Here is an 18,161-nt window from a genome sequence, read left to right on the forward strand (position 1 = left end):
GAGGAGATTTATCTTTTTCTTCCATGACTAAATAAAGACAACAGAGCGCCAGACAGGCCTTAAACAGAAATTTGAAAGCAAACAACGATGAAATGGAGAAACTGCATAAATCAGATATGCCACCAAAAAATGCAGAGAGAGAGAGAGAAAGTGAGAGAGAGAAAGGAAGCCGCAGGACAAGGACATGGGGGGGGGGGGGAGGAGAAGGGCAGAAAACACAATAAAACCCCTCAGACACTTCTGGCAAAGCCGCGAGGTGGATGGCACAAACGGAACCCCGCCCTAGTAGCAGTCCAAAGTGACCTCAATCATACGACCCTCGATGTCGCTTCCACTCATCATGTCTGGAAGGGGTAACTGGTCAAAGAAAACATCTGCTCGAATTGTCACTTACATCTCATACATTTTCGAAAGAAGACAATAAAGGCTTCTATCAAAATATTTACTATTATACATCCAGTAATATTTAGAGTAAATAAAATCTGCAATCACACCATACATTAAAAGGGGTCTCTTGCATACATGTAGTGCAAGCAATAAACTTGAACAAGGGGAATTTGAATACAGGTTTACATACACATCCAAAGCAGCATCAAAGGGCAAGTGCACCTTGATATACATGTGGATTGAGTGAATGCAGCAACATCAGTAGACCACATCAGTGAAAGTTTAAAGAAAATTGGACAATATCTCACATGCAGAGACAGACATAAAAAAAAATAATAATTTCATTTTTCCCACATAATAAAAGGACAAGTTACATGTCTCCTTCAAAAGGCAGAGGTAACACTGCTACCATTAACATATGTCAGTAACAAGTCAAGGGAATGTGTCCTTTTTTTTTAAATGATATTTTGTGGAATTCTCTATATATTTTCCTAACATTGTTCTCTGCTTGTAATATTGCAAACTGTAGTAATCTTCTTATCCAGCAGTAACTGCAGTGAAACTTTAAAAATTCATGATTTTTGAAAGGATTGTCCGATTTTTGAAAGGATTGTCCGATTTTCCTCAAATTTTCACTGATGTGCTCTAATAATGTTGCTGCATTCACTCAATCCACACGTATATGAAGGTAAACATGTCCTTTACCTCAATCACACAGAACTAGTCATGGCCCAGCCCTTATTTACAGCCTGCCTGAATATGATCCAATCCAAAACAAACACACTCTTCTCATCAGCTTACATATTCAAAAGAAGCACAGAAAAGCGTTTAAACAAAGAGGATACTGATGGCCATTTGGGCGGCGCCAGATGACTCAAAGCGCACCGTTCCGAAGCCCCGGGACCGTCCCATGTCGTCTGTCTTCACGGATGCAAACATCACCTTGCCTGGGTAAGAAGGACAAAAACTTGCCTTGTTATGAACACGTACTGTCATCTTGCCTTGCGAGCATAAGGTCAAGGTCAATGCATCAATGCCGAGTGAGCATAAAACGATAGAATGCAGGAACGCAGTTACCTTTTTGCTTTGAAGGCATAATGGCTCTGCTCTAATCTGAAACAAATTGTTAAGAGAAATCTTTGCCATGATAAATCTACCTCTCTATTACTTTGCATTTATTCACATGAAGATCTCTTGATGCAAACACAACAACCAATTAAGATATGTTGGACAAATCTGTTCTTGACATAATTATAATGACATACAATGGCATGAAGAGAGTGAAATTTCATGATTTGAAATGTTCCAGAGGTCACAAGAAATTTCTTTAAAGTAGGCAAAGCATAATATTCACTGCATTATTATCTATTATACAATAGATATGCCATAAGAATAGCATTTTTATGGCATGTCAAGACAAGTAAAATAACATTACCCATGCTTCCTGATTGTTGTATTTACATTTGATGTAAAGTTTGAAGACTGGTAACTCACCACAATCTTTAAAGATATCCTTCAGCTTCTGCCAAGTGTAGGAAAACGGGAGCTGCAAACAAACAGAGAACATTCACTCTACAGGAGATTTACATGAAATGTTGGATGATCAGCCCAACAGACTAGTTGTACTCTTTATGATCACACAAAAACTATCACCCATTCTGGGCAATTTACTACTAAAACTATAGTATAATATTTAGTCTCCCTTCATTAGGAGCTGGATGTATTAAGAAGGTGTAAGGTAAAATTTGTATTCTCCATATCTTCTTCTGTGAGTAAAACTTAAATTAACCTGACACCATGAAAGTTTAAAAAGTACACCATTTTCCCCTTTATTTCACTCAAAATCAATTTCTAAAGCCCCTCACTATACCCCATCCACCAAAAAAAAAAAAAGTTAACTGTATTGCTGTCATCTTAGTGCAGTAAACTATGAACTGTTTTCATTACTAAATCTGCCTGGGACTAGTTTTAGACATACCATGAGCACTCTGAGTCATATTCTGAGATAAGAATTTACAAATCAGGGCCTGTTTCATAAAGATCGAGTGTACGTTGCAATCAATTGCAAACTGCATTTCATAAACAACTTTGCGACTGATTGCAAGTACTGATCAATCAACTGAAAGTTATGCATATTTCTTGAAATCAAGGGTAAATGTCTTTATGAAACAGGACTTACCCTCAATATTGAACTTATGCTCAATTCCCCAAGTTACGCTCAATAAATCAAGCATAAGATCAACTGCAACTCTTTCTCAAACAGGCCCTTGCACTTATGCACACATGGTGAGCACTACAGACTACACACACATCTGACGAACACCAATAACAATTTATGCACACAGTCAATATTACCGAGTACACGCGTTGCTGTCGAACACAAATTACCATTTACGCACACATGGTCAACATTACAGATTATTTAGATACGTTTCTGACTAACACTAATTACCAAGTATGCATACATGGTCCACATTACTGACTACTTGTGTTCCTGAAGAACATTAATTACCACTTTCGCACACATGGTCAGCACTCGTACCACTTACAAATGTACACATGGTCAACATTCGTACCACTCATGCCCATGTGGTCAACATTACTGACTCCTGAAGTTTTTGACAAACACTAATTACCACTTACGCACACATGGTCAACATTGGCGCCACTTCACACATGGCCAACATCAGCGGCTACTCACGTTTCTGACGAACACTTGTTTGCCATCTTCTTTAGGCATGCCTTTGTCTCCACCGCCTCCTCTTCCTCCTCCTCCTCCCCCACCACGTCTGCCCCTATCGCGATCCCTGTCCCGCCCACCACGGTCCCGGTCCCGATCCCGGTAACGGTCCCTGTCCCGGCCACCCCTGTCCCGGTCCCTGTCGTCCATGAAGTCGCGGTCGTTGCCGTAGCCCCCGGAGTTGCCGAGGAGCTCGCGGTCGAGATCGTTCAGGGCTCCCAGGCCCAGCCCCTGGTTTCCGCCCATGCCGCCTGATCCCAGATCGAAGCTGTTGAAGCTGCCCAGACTGGAGCTGCCTCCACGCCCGACATCGGAGCCTAGACCTGCCAAGACCAGCAGCAACGGCACAGAACTATTAGATCGTGGGCCATTTTAAATGCTATACATGTATATGTTCCCTGGGGTGAAAAGACCTAATTTTTCAAAAAAATGAATTTTTAAGGGAGCAGAGAAACTTTTTCATTTTCATAACATTTTTGCAAAATAACATCAACGTTGAAGTCAAGGGCACAGCAGGTAAAAGCTCTGTCTACAGATACATACACACCATGCTGGATTTGAAGCCAGGAATCACCACTTTATACATTGTAAGACAAGAGCCTTGTCCACACCTGGTGATGATCCCTGTAACTGCATACTGGCTCTCACACCTGATAGCAAGGCTGAATAACATATGTGCATTAAGCTGTCTCCTACAGATAACTCATAATTTTTTATTCTTTTGTTGATGTTCTTTGAAATCATATGTGATGGGCAGGAGAGTGGCATAAAACCAATCATTAGAATACAAATGAATTGTTTTATTTCGTATTGATCAAATATACATATATATATATATATATATATGATATTTTTAGCTTGTGCGCAATTAAACTTTCAACTATTATTTGTCTTTAGAATAATCAACCGCAATGAAAGTATATCACAAATAAAATAATCCCCTCCCCCCCCCCCCTCCCCATTTCAATACATGATACACCTTCAGGGGGGCGTTTCATCAACGAGTTCGTCGGAGATTTCACCGACAAATTTGCTATCAGCCAATCAGACGCAAGGATTTACACTGACAACTGTTAAAAGCTAATGAAATCCTTGGTCTGATTGGCTGATAGCAAATTTGTCGGTGAAATCTCCGACGAACTCGTTGATGAAACGCCCCCCTGGTCCATGGGGGGAAATATGATGGATTCTACTCTCTTAACAACACTGCCTATTCTTCTATCTCTTTGACTAGCCCAACACTAGTGGTAACCCCACTGTACGAGATGTCCTTAAAGGGACTGTACAGTTCTGGTTGAGGTGAGGATTTAGCTTTTATCGTTTTGCGAGATATTCAGAAACTACTCTATGAGATGTCAAAGAGCATGCATTTTGAAATGGCTGAAAATATCCCAAAACAAGGTGAAACAAAGAGATCCTATTAAAGACGTGACCTGTGGCCTTTTATTATTATAACTTTTTTGCATATGTCTCAGCGATTTGAAAACCAATTTTCATAAAAAAAACATTGAATCCTTCTTAAAATTACATGCTCTTTCATATTTCAAACAATGTATAAGGTTTCTCATTATCTCACTTAGGAATGTTATAAACCTGAATCCCCACCTCAACCAGTACTGTACAGTCCCTTTAAGTCTCTTATCATTCCCGTCCGGATTTGCATAAGACTCACCGAGGCCACCGCTGCCGCCAAGTCCACTGAGGGCACCAAGTCCACTCAGACCACTGGACCCAAGGCCTCCCCCTAGTCCAGGCCCACCAAGACCTAGGCCACTGCTGAGGTTGTTTCCGAGACTACCACCCAGGCTGCCGCCAAGACTGCTGCCTAGGTTACCACCCAGCCCACCTCCCAAACTCTGACCGAGATTCTGGCCCAGACCGCTTGGTAGACCACCGCCACCTGGAAAAGAACATCGAATAATCATGTCTAAGTTTACTCTCAAGTATTTCGAAAAATATCTACAAACTATGTGTAAACATTCCACACCAGAATCATTAAAGGCATAATTTACCATTCGCAGATGAAACAAAAACCCAGCATTAGCGCTTTATAATAGTTCTAAAATGTGAGTTTGGGATAGAAACAACCACTGTAAAAATTTGAATCTGTATAATCGATGTAAAGTATCGTTAAATACACAAAATGTAAACAATAGTTATAATAAAAACGTTTTCAGACTAAACCATCTACAGTTATGGTTTAATGAGAAAAATACTGATATCTCCTTGTACTTTAGGCTTTATTGTGAAAATTTTGTATGGTAGGATGTTTTGTGATACAACAGACCTACAATGTACACATAAGCATCAAATATGTGATATCGTGAAAATTTTTCAATTCACTGTTCCCAAAGGTACACAGGACCTTTAATAATTATACTGATATGACTCCCATCTTGAAATAATGAAATAATTTGAATTGCTAAAACCTGAAGAAGGCTTTCCACCTGTACGGCTTTTCCTGATTTGAGCCCATGGTGCACTGTTATCATGGTAATGCACTTCCGCTTTCCCTGAAATTTGTCCTGCACAGCTTTCTAACACAATCACTGTGTGCCAAATTTCCTCTGAATTGAATAATAAAGTGGAGAAGAATTTCCATCTGCAAGGCTTTTTCCTGATTAGGAGGCTATGATGTGCCTATACTATGGCAATGCCTTTTCAAGGCCTTTTGAAAATATGTCTTGCACAACTCTATATCCAGTTTTTCACGTGTTCAAGTTTTCTTGGGAAATGCTGAAAGTAGCAGTAGTTTGACATTCAGTTGGGTAATGTGCTGTTACCATGGCAACACACTTTTGAATACTTATAAAAACTGTGTCTTGCACAACTCTACATGGAGCTCAACATGTGTTTCAAATTTGAATCGTTTCAAAACTGGATAAGTGGATTGATGGCCAAAATTTGCAACACAGCAACTCCTCGCCCGACCACACGCTGTACGATGCTCCCTTCACACTGTTTCGGGTTATAATGATAAAGTCCAGCATCACCATCACCGTCATCGTCGCTGCCGTCATCGTCGTCGTCGTCGTCATCATCATCATCATCATCATCATCAGCATCATCATCATCATCAAAATGATACCTTGAAAATACTTCTCTCTTTGCTTATCAAGCTAATCAAAACATGATGTACTCACCTCCCAGTCCTCCTCCAATCCCACCCAGGCTGCCCAGATTAAGTCCGCTCAGTCCCACGTTGCCTCCTCCAAGCCCACCGATGCTGCCGAGACCTTGGGGGAGGCCACTCCCGTAGCTGCCTCCATCCACTCCACCACCACCACCACCGCCTCCTCCTCCTCCTCCTCCGCCTCCTCCACCACCTGCCAAGCTCTCTATGCTGGGCCCTACACTGGCCAGACCACCTGAAAAGGAATCACATCAAATGCCCTTCACTACCTGGACTTGGTTCAAGTTTGGAAAGCATGCTGCAGGCATGACAGAATATTCATCATCATCATCATCCATCAATTCCTTCTTATTCTAGTAGCTCACCTCATGGGTATCAGGTCTTCCATTCCTTAGTTATCACCTTGGTGTATAGCATAAACATCATAGCAACAACTCTTTCATCCTCCTAGTAAAGCCCACAGCTCACTTTCTGTCTTTCATCCACCTCCCTTCTCCATCTTTGCTCAAATACAGGCACCATAATTCCAAAGTTTATACCAACTGGCTCTCCTATCTTTCTCTGTGCATGTTCTTGTTTTAATTTTCATCCTTTTTGTTTCTTTCATGAAACACACATTGCCATGCTCATGTTTTTCAAGACATGCTTCCAGCAAACATCATGATGATGATAAATATCAATACTGTTATCACATAAAACAAAACAAAAAAATAGAAAAATTATAATGGACCTGACTTTGCACCTCATTTCTTTTGCACCTCATTTCTTCATCTCTCTGTGTCTTAAATGCATTTCTTAACCAGGTCCATTCAGGTCTGCAAGTTGCAGTCAGAAAATTTGGTAGTGTCTTACACAACCTTCAGTGCTAGTGGAAGAACTGATTACATTCTGCTTCGATCCTCTTCCCTGTTCAAATATTTGTACTACATCAAGGAAAGAAACATCCCATTCACTTGAAGGTCTTCACTTGATAATAGTTTCATAACACAACAGTAACACGTCTCACACTGACATAAACATGAAACAGGAAAGAATAAGTCACAATTCAAATACTGAAACAAACAAAACAGAAAGTTAGAGAGAAAGTGGGTGAGCGAGAGAGAGAGAGAGAGAGGAAAAAACATGAATTCTGCACAATTCAGACTCACTAGGCAATGGCTGTGGTCTTGGGGCAACCTCTTTGCCTCCACCCGAACTGCGAACCTTCTCCTTATCCATGCGCACAGCCATGCGCCGGTCGTACAGCATCTGACCGTCAAACATGCAGATGGCATTCACCGCGGCCAAGATGGTCTCAAACTGGACGGTGCCCATACCGCGGCTCTTCCCTTTCTCCTCCATGATCTCGGACCGCGCCACGGGGCCGGCCAGCTTGAAGACGTCCTTCAGCTTGCGCCACGTGACCTCATAGGAGAGGTTGGCCACGAAGACCGTGTCGCAGAGGTTGGCGGGGTCGAGGTTCAGCTGCTGTAAGAGCTGCGGGGTGAGGACGTTCTTCGCCTTGTCATCCGCCTCGCGCTGCCTGAAGTACTTTTCACTGTGCCTACCCTCAGAATCCTTTACATCAATAAGACAAGAATTGCACAGCTGACCATGGATGTCCCAAGTTGGGTTGTGAGACACAAAAACTATTTGTCACCTTTTGTTTTGAGTAAATGTAGTGGGCAGAAATACACTTCCTCTCACTCCAGAAATTGTCCTCTAGGTATAACATTCAGGATGTAAATGGGAATATCGTCATACATATTGACTACAAACCAGAAAAGAAATACAACAAAGTTAGGAAAAAAAATAAAAAGAGAAAATACAAAATCAGCAGCTGGGAAACAGCACAGCATCAATTGTGCAGTTCATACCCTTTATCTTCTAAATATGCCAGCTATTGACTACTTGAAGTAAATTTTGTTTTCCTACAATACACAATATTCCCCAAAAAGGCTAATTTCATTAATGAGTTTACTGAACTCATCCTGTATACTTCATTCAACTGCCATTTCAAACCCCTAAATCACTGCAATTCCATTATCAGTCTAATGAAGACCATCTGTTACAGACTTTTGCCCACAATCCAAACTCAGTAACTTCTGCAAGCTGAAAATTCACCAAGCAATTCGAGATGAATTCTGCATTCATCGTTGTCCAATTACTTAGATGAGAAAAATTGTTGCTGTCAACAACTAGCATGCACAACAGGCCTCTTACCTCTTTGACGACCAGTTTTCTGCCATGGATCTCAAAACGATCCATCTCTGATACTGCTTTCTTAGCATCATCTCTGTTCTTGAACTCCACAAACCTAATGTACAAATAAAGAGGGAGGAATGATTCCATAAAATAACACTCCATGGAAATTCTTCACAAAATGTTAGAATTGTCTTCCAATACTTCAACAGGAAGACAAATGTTCAACGAAAAGACACAAAAACATACGCTTGTTTGGATAATGTCCAACATAAGTAGTGAATAAATTTAATCTACAAATTGCAGATGTGATCCTAACATAAAGTGCATACTTCAAATTCACACAGACAAACTATCGGTGTATACACTGATGAAAACACAATGATATGAAATAGATAAGTGGACAATAAACATAGGAATCAGTAGATGTGAGGCTAGCACAATTTCACAAGGGAAGGTATAGCTGGTAAAAACAGAGTACATGTATGTTCACTTTCATTTCGCATTACGATACTACTATCTCTTGAAATATTTTATCAATTCATAACTATGCAAAAACAGTAAGAATATAATAAAAGCAGTTGTACTATACTTACGCACAGCCCTGACGACATTGCAGCAAATTCAGAAACCATGAAAAAGGGAAATACAGGAGATATCATGTGTTAACATCTTTGTACTATTGATAATGTTTGTTTCTCTTTAAATATGGAATGATTACAATACATCATCTGTGATGTAAATCTGAGCAAGCATTACAATCATTACATCATTCAATTAAGTAGGCCGCAAGGTATCAAGAGAAAATTGGCACTTGCAATGACTACTAATTTTCAGCTGATTTTAAAGCACATGGGTAATTCCATAAAATAGGGACCCCCTTTGTGACATGCCCATTTTGCCAATAAAATCAGAAAATCAGATTTTTGTTCAACATAACTTTAAAAAACATTCATATTGAGTAAGTCCCTTGAAAACTGACTGAAAATTAACATTCTAAACTGAAATTGAAGGAAGTCAGCATACCAAATTGCAGTGTATGGGGAAAAACTGGTTCACCATGTAAAGGGGACACCATTGGTGTCCCCCTTACACAGTGAACCATCCATTTTGGCATCTTACCACATATTTCAAACTAGTTCTATGTTTGTTTCAATAGAAGTGATTACTTTGAAGTAAGAAATTAACTTACTATTGAAAAAATGACACAACCCCTATTTTTGGCCAGAAAAAAAATTCTTCAATGTTTCTCATGTAAGGGGAACACCAAATATTATTTTTGCATTTTTTTTTTCTTCAAATTAATAGAGTGGTCAATTTTTGATACCTGTTACAAAGAAACCACAGCTACATTGTAAAATATGCCAATAGGGAGCAATTATTGTTGTGATAAGACACAAAAAATTAGCTACCACTGTGCCCCGACGTAATATTTAGGGGGACACCAAAGTCACGTGTGTGAAAATTATAATTTGGTCTTTTTTTCAAATTTATTATCAAATGTAAAAAAGAAAAACAACAAAAAATTAAATATTGTAGTTTACTGTAAGTTGAAGGGTAAGATAGGAAAATGGCAAAATACAGCCTGAGACAGGATGACAAATGAAAGTAGGTACATGTATGCTGTACTAATAAACATTGGTGCAAACACCGGTATAATGGAAATAAAAACTTACCAAGGTATACATACAGTGTATCTCAGAATAGCTATTTCTTCTCACACTTATATCAATCACCAAAACCAGGGAAATAATAAATTTGCAACCATGCCATTAGACTTCACAGAATGGAATGTTTCTATGCCTTGCTTTAAAACCGAAAATGGAAATACCTTTGATGTGCTGTCAGGATGGGCGAACAATTCAACATAACCAACTTCTCCAACTGAAAAAGAAATATAAACAAAGGAGAGCATATTGTAATGCCATCAAACATCGATCGCTACAAGTCTTCATTTATGCATAATGTACTGAGGGCGTGGTCCACTAATCATCTTTTTCTTGCACAGGATACATACAATTGTAGTGAACGATTAATTTGCCAGGCAGAAACACTGAATCAAATAGAATATCAAAAACCTTTATTCTGGATCCATCAGACCTTTGCTTCTAGCCACAATGCAACAAATGAAACTTAATGCCAATCTCACCGTGTCTCTTCAAAACATCTTTCAACTCTTGCCACGTGACCTTGTAGTCAATGTTGCTGATGAACACGCAGCAGTCATAGTTGATGATCTTATTCCGCTTGGCCCCTGGAATGCTTGAGTAGGTGGGCCTCCGCCTTCCACCACCATCCCGTCCCCTGTCTCTCCTCCGGTCACTTCCCCTGTCCCTCCCTCCTCTACCGCCACGGTCCCCTCTGTCCTTGCTCCTCGACCGTCTCCTACTCCTCTTCTCCACTGGTGATCTACGGCATGGAAAAAAAGAAATATAGGAATGAAGAAATACGTCATACTGCCACCGCCTTTTTATGTCTGCCACAGCTTTCTATGTCACTCTGCAGGTATGAAGTCATTGCTATCCAGGAATATATACACATAAGTTTTAAAAATATCTGCCAAAAAAAGTATCAAAGTCTTCATAAATTTCTGTTTGTGGCAAAAAAAACAAACAAACCATGGTTGATTGCTGATGGTTGATTGATGATGAGGAAAAACCCTAGGTACGAGTGCTACAATGTAGCAATCAACATTTGCTTAATTAGATTAATTTTGCTTTGAATACATTACTCTCACACTTACAACATAAGAGTTGCACCAGATACAATGTATGGGCATTACTATAATAATCATTCTCACCTAATAAAATGACAACATATCTCTTCATAAATTTTATCATTACGTTCTTGACATCAAAGTTTAGAAACAAGGGTCTAAGAAACTGGATTTTTTGTTGCTTTGCAATGTTCGATGGATTTTGAAAAAATGTCCTCATGTAACATAGAACTTTCGCAAGCCAATATGGGCCACCATTCTTTTTTTCTCGAAGTGGATGTTACCATCAAAAAAATCAAGAAAAGATGAGAAAGACATCAACAACACCGCCAGACTTGCGATCCCTGTTTGCAGTTGGTGCATGTGCGCCAGCTATTTTCACGTGCTTTCGCAATGGGAATTGGCGCTAACGCAACGTTCGCGAGCCATGTGAAGGCGTTCAGACGAAGATGCACAGGAATTTTACATCATGCCACAAGCTGAGCTACTACGGCGCATATACAGTATCCGCAAAAACTGTGCCGGGTCTGGCCCTGGTCAATCTTGACCACTGCGTTTGTCGTTGGTCATATTTTTATGATAACATTAGTGTGTAGAAATAATCTTGTCTATGTTATATGAAATGGTTGAAAATAATTTGCCTGATCTGTTTACAGCGTGGAAAAACCCTTAAACTGCCGCAAATGGGGTAGATTTCTAAGTCTAATTTACTCTACACTGTACATGCAGCTAGACTCTAGATGGCATCTAGATACTAGACTTGTCTTCTTTTTTTCTTCTCTTTTTTGCAGGCACCTCCTCTGACTGTTCTCCCTTGTTTCACCTAATTTGTTTAGTCTTTAGGCGCTAGTTTACAATTGTACTTTCGCACCTGTTTGTCAAATGATCTCCAAACATGCATAAACTCACCCTGAATATCGAACAGCCTTGAATATTTGCATTTGATTGAGGACTGGGGTTGTTTGTGTTGTGTGTGTGTGTGTGCGCGCGCACGCACCCATGCGGCCATGCATGTGTGTAGTATAAATTGAAAATGGATTTGTTCGTGTTTTGAATTGTATTTGTATTATTTTTTGTTCATGTTACACCTAGAATGGGTCAATTCATGAATGATTTGAATGAAATCAATACTGAAATATCACAGAAAAAGTGTGGGTGTTGTGTGTGTGTATGAATGAAGACAGATTGTGAAAAATGTGGTTATAAGCCAAGGGTGAAAGAATATAAAGCCTTTAAGGGTAGGAAAAGGGGGAAAAGGAAATGAAAGAAAAGATAATAAAAAACGAGACATGAAAACTCGTCACATTGAGGACGAGTTAGGTGATACGCTTGTGGTCATCAGATGACGGTCATCTGCGATCGACAAAGAAAAGAATGTGATATAGGCACCTTGAAAATATATTGAGCGTGCATGCCAAACCGTTTCTGTAACCACTCGGCCACGGGTCATCCACGGAAATGGTAAGACAAAAAAAAAATACACACAACAATGTATAGATATAACAGGGGGAAAGTCAATGCCCACTCAACTATTAAACGTGGCCGTGTGAACATCTATTGCATTGCTAGACGGAAAAGCGGCCTTGTAACGACTGAGGTCGCTATGCCATTTCTGGCAACTTGGGAAAAATACGTCCCGCAGACATAAAACCTATAATCGGCTGGTTTTTGATACCTTGCCTTTAATCACGCACGTGTGCAACCTTACGTCTCTGAGACGTCGCCTTTAACCTCTCAGTCATACGTCTCGACGAGAAAATATGAGGAACGTAAACTTATATGTGAAAGATGACTCAGGAATCGTTTCGTCCATCTTCCATTCTCATTTTCAGTTTTATGCTGCAAAATACTCAACCTGGTGAGAAGATAAAAAAAAAAATAATAAAATGTATGATTACTGCAGCTTATTGTCTCAGCTACAACATACTTAAGTTTCAGAGGAAATCAAAATCAAGTGAGGTAAAGGTGCTCGAGCGTTATCAAGTCAATGCATGGACAAAAAACAAAAATCCCCTTTCATAGACATAACGTACAATCTTCGCTGATTTCGATATCTCGCCTTTAACCATACCTTCTAGCTTGATGACGTCATCAAATTAGAAAATAACGATATGGACTTGAAAGTTGTTCAATGTATAACATATTCATCGTATGTTGTCAGTTTGCTATTGACATGACGATCGATCACATGAACATGAGGCAGCTATTAGTACCTGTATGAAATTATTATAGGCATGGTTATCAAATTCCCCTAAAATTTCCTTATAATTGCTTTATTTTTACACACAGTTAAGCTATCCCTTTAAACTCGTCACAGTTTAATTAGAATCATTAACATCATACATTAGTACCATATTCAGTTCCATAGCTGATCATGTTTGCTAATTAATTAAGATTAATTGTCTAGAATGTGTCATATGGCCAACCTGTATACACACGTACACACACACACAATGCTAAATGTATGTATCAAACCTCTGTAACACAACTTTGAACTAACTGTAGGAATTATCGCTGTACTTATCATCTATACTTTTTATCACTATCTGAAACTCCACAAAAACCACTAATTGACAAATAATCATCAATACAGAAGACTGACTTAAAGGAACAATTCAAATACCTTTTTTACAATGTATAGCTTGTTCCATGTATAAATCAGCACAAAGTAACCACAACTACATTGTGTTACTGAATTGATATGAACAAATTTCATTTTAATACAATACTTTAAATCAGTTTAAAAAGCCCAGCCTGCAAAATTTTGCAGCAGTCGAAGTAATGCAGTCTCCAACGCAAAACAAAGGGATACTATGTGAGTGTGTGCGTATAGTTGTGTTTACATGCGAACGTGATTTCTACATGGACGAAGGTGTAGTACTCCATTGAAGAAAAAACAAATTAAAAAAATAATTATTTTCTTTCGTGCTCTTGTGAGGTTCGAACCCGTACGTGTGCAACCTCACGTTTCTGAGACGACGCCTCTAACCACTCGGCCATACGTCTCGACGAGAAAATTAGAGGAACGTAGATTTATGTACGTGAAAGATGAATCAGGAATCGTTTCGTCCACATTCCATTCTCATTTTCAGTTTTAAATTGCAAAATTGTCAACCTCATGAGGAGATTTCAAAGAATAAAATGCATGATTACTGCAGCTTATTGTCACAGCTACAACATACTTAAGTTTCAGAGGAAATGAAACAAAATCAGCTGAGATAAAGGTGCTTAAACGTTGTTAAGTCAATGCATGGTTTAAAAAAAACTCACCTCCCATAGATAATACACGTAAACTTGTCCGATTTTGCGTCTTTACCTTTAATCACAATTTAAGGTATGATGACGTCATCAAATATCAAAAGCATGATATGGACTTAAAAGGCAAATGTTCAAAGTAAATATATGAATTTGGGATAATATTGAGCTTAAACAACAGAGATACGAGTAAATGAATGACAGAAACAGTACCTCAAAAAAATTAATTCCACTTTTTTGATTTCAGATGATGATATGATGACGTCATGAGTTTTCCTGGCAATATTGGTACTTGAAACGTTATTTCCAATTCATATGCTTTTGTAATATGCAATAGAAATATAGGGTCAATGGACGATTTAAAGAGCTATGCCGAAATAAACAAAGACATGTTTTTTCACTATATTTGCAGAAAGACGCGCGCGCGGAATTTCAACTTTGACGCCAGTGCATTTCTTTGTTATAGGTCAACATCGATCGGAAATCAATGGATATTGTTACTCAAAGTATCAGGAATCCAAATCAGTCAAAAAAAATGCATTTTCATGTTGCTTACGCCCTCTGCGCGCGAAATTGCGCGGACGGACGCGCACGCGAGAAAATGTTTGAAACGCTTAAAATTGTCTGAAACTTCGAGATTTCCCATTGGGAAGTCGTTTTGAGCCTTTTAAAATTTTGACGCGCGCAAACGCGCGCGTAATGAAGACCTGGGTAACTAGCGTTAAAAAGTAAGATAGAGCGTGACCTGAACTTTATGTCCACCGAAAATGATACAGAAATGATATCCAGTTATGAAGTTATGATCGATCATGTGACAAGGTCCGAAAATCACAAAATGGCGCCTAGATGACGTCATAGATATGTTACTGTCATGAAAACCTTATTGTGGCTAGATTTTGTCATGAGACATGTTGACTGAAAATGTCATGTTATTCCGTAATGTCATTGTTGAGATATTGACGACACAAAATGTGGCAGAAAGAAAGAAGAATAAAAAAAAAGAGAAATTTTGACAATCACAATAGGTGATACGCTGATAGCGTATCACCTAAAAATGGAAAAAATGAAACAAAAGAATGACAAAATAGAGAGTTCACCAAAAGAAAACGGAAGGAAAGAAAGAAGAGAAACTTGCTAAGTGTACAAGGGAAAGCAAGGGAGTGATGGATATGTTTGAAAAGAAAAGAGGAAAGCAAAGAGAAAAATATAGATTGAAACAGAAAAGCATGTGGTAGAATATGGAATGAGAGATGAATCAAAGCTGGATGAAAGCAAAGATGAAGAGGAAGGAAAGAAAGAATTGTACAGGTTGAAAAGGAAATAAAGAAAATGATCCATTAGGACACGTAAGAAAAAGAAGGGAAAGACCCTTGTGTAGTTGGAAGGAAATACAACCCATGAAGGAAACAGAACAATTAGGCAGAAAGTAGTTAAACAGGAAATTGAGAAAGTCAGACAAGAGGAAACCCACAAAGGATTGAAAGAAAGGAATGGGAAATGGGAAATTTAGGTGGAGATTCTACTGAAAATGAAAGAAGAAATGATAGAAAAGAGAGAGAAAGATATAAGTGGCAGCACAAAATCACGCACGCGCTCTCTAATAAAACCACTTTGAAGCTACAACAGCTAATGCAAGACTTGGCCGAGGAAAAGGAAAACAAATTTTACATGTAGCTTTTTAATGACACCATAGAAAAAGCTGCTGTGTCAGTACATTCAGACCAAATGATTACCCTTATTAGTGCATGCGCTGAATGTTTTCGTACTGTGCTTGTGTACAAAGCGGCATTTCATGCGATCGGGATTTTCCAACTATTTTCCGACACTTGTATTGTAAATACTAAAAGTGTTAAAACTTAACTTCTATTCATTCGACTTTGGAGATTCGGATGCATTTATTTTTCCGGTGATACATTGTATGTTCAAAATGGCGAACTGCAGATCCCGGAGATGGTCTCAAAGATGATGACGAATAATCTTGTTTTCGGAGGTAATGGTGAGGGATTCATACTACATGATTCATAGTCCCCTATAATATTCAACAATATAACGGACGAGCGAACGGACAAGCGAACGGACGAGCGAAGCGAGTCGCGCTACCTTACTCGGCTGGGCTCTCTACACCATACAGTATAGGGCCTTGACAAAAGGCTACGTATTACTTGCTACATGCGTAAATATTCTAAAGAGAATGGAAAACGCCACTAAACACAAAACAACAACAACAACAACAACATGCGTAGATGCTTACTAATGGATATACACGTTCAAAATGGCAGCATGGCTCTCCCACTACTCTAGGGCAGGCCGCTTACTCCTAAAAAATGTGGAAAATTTTGCAGTTTCCAGATAAATTGGTGAAAAGAACCAAGGCAATGGGGTAATGTATATTTCATTTTTTATTGTCAATGTGTTTATGATAGAAATTTACCCATGATTTATTCGTGAAGTCGCCGTATGTGGCAATAGGGAGTTGTTCGTGATTCTCACTTCAGCGAAACTGCGAGGTACGTACGCTAGCCGCCAGGACCCCGCCGCAAAGCGGCGCGGTCTCCGGGGCTAGGGTTCCTCTTACGTTAGACTTCTAAGAAATGACATTCTGAGTACAATTATGACGAAAAATTAGCATTTAGACATCAGGACATTTATGATTTCATGAATAAGTGGATTTTTTTCAATGAGGTTAAGCTTGTACAAGTCAAAAGTGCAAAAAAGAAAGGCGTCAAGACCCAACTTGTCAACTCTGTTTGTCCGATTACGTGTTGTGTGTCACTCACTACAGCAACTGCTGAACATTTGATTGGCTTTACCTCGATCTTGAGCGCTCTCTTTCTTGCTGTTCTTGCTTCGCAACTTCTGCTAATGCTGCGGTCTGAATCGCCACGAGTTCCTCGATATTATCCTGGACGAAGGTGTTTTCCACCCCGGCTTCAATCCCTTCTTCGTCGGCCATTTGGTCGGAATTTAGTGGATCACCGTTGTCCATAGGCCCACGCAGTGATTTTCACGTCCAATATGGTGGTTTCTGCTTGACAAATGCCTGCGCTGCATGCGCTATGCACATTATCAACACAGACGCGACACGCATGCAGTGTGCGTGTATTGTGTATGGTGGATTTTTACAACATGTACATGTGTGCGTGCGCCATGCGCGAGGCGAACGCGAACCGCGAACGAACAACGCTGATCGCCATGCATCGTACAGCGCATGCGTAGAAGATCGGTGCAATAAATTAGGACGCCTCCTTCGTTGGAGTTTCCTCCTCTTTTGTCTGTTCTGACTTCCTGTTGGTGCACTGAAAGTAGTAATGTTTATCAAAAATTTCTCATGCCAAAATACTTTCTCAATATAACCAAAGTGTTACAGTATCAAGGAAAAATAGCAACAAAACCCTTCAAAGCAATAATGATGATATGACATTGGGCGAATAGGATGAACGACCAGATTCTGTCTGTCTCTCAAGTTACTTGCCAGCCCTGTTGCAGCTGAGCATATACCGTCATGGGTTAAACAACTAGATTTCAAAAGAGTTGGTTCAGACTATTAATTCGTCTATTGTACCCCTCCCCCATAAAGGAATTGACAAAGATCTACCGACAAATTCTGCAGCCCGCCTTGCACTTGGAACTCAAACCAAGAACTGAGATCTTGGTGGTCCAGAGGTACTGTAACCCGTAGTCCAAGCATCAGTTAAGTAACGGCATTGAAATATTCGACAGAGGAGGTTTATCATACTCTGATAGTAATT

At 39.5% G+C, this 18,161-nt stretch overlaps 1 protein-coding gene across 1 annotated transcript; it reads right to left on the bottom strand.

Moving 5' to 3' along the window:
- Nucleotides 1-229: 229 nt before the first annotated feature.
- LOC139732518 (myelin expression factor 2-like) lies at nucleotides 230-17,425 on the bottom strand. Its single transcript, XM_071643376.1, has 13 exons — nucleotides 17,223-17,425; nucleotides 10,591-10,850; nucleotides 10,273-10,325; nucleotides 9,038-9,045; nucleotides 8,463-8,556; nucleotides 7,409-7,817; nucleotides 6,271-6,495; nucleotides 4,950-5,027; nucleotides 4,800-4,892; nucleotides 3,089-3,450; nucleotides 1,882-1,933; nucleotides 1,233-1,334; nucleotides 230-344 (listed from the first exon to the last, which is right to left on the bottom strand). Exons 1-13 carry the CDS (start codon nucleotides 17,396-17,398, stop codon nucleotides 283-285), a joined length of 1,974 nt encoding a protein of 657 aa, XP_071499477.1. The 5' UTR covers nucleotides 17,399-17,425; the 3' UTR covers nucleotides 230-282.
- Between the last annotated feature and the right edge of the window lie 736 nt (nucleotides 17,426-18,161).

This window comes from Diadema antillarum, unplaced genomic scaffold (assembly GCF_040938485.1).
Source record: "Diadema antillarum isolate AM-2024a unplaced genomic scaffold, OU_Dant_1.0 seq00000430_RagTag, whole genome shotgun sequence".
In the NCBI taxonomy this organism is placed as follows: Eukaryota; Metazoa; Echinodermata; class Echinoidea; order Diadematoida; family Diadematidae; genus Diadema; species Diadema antillarum.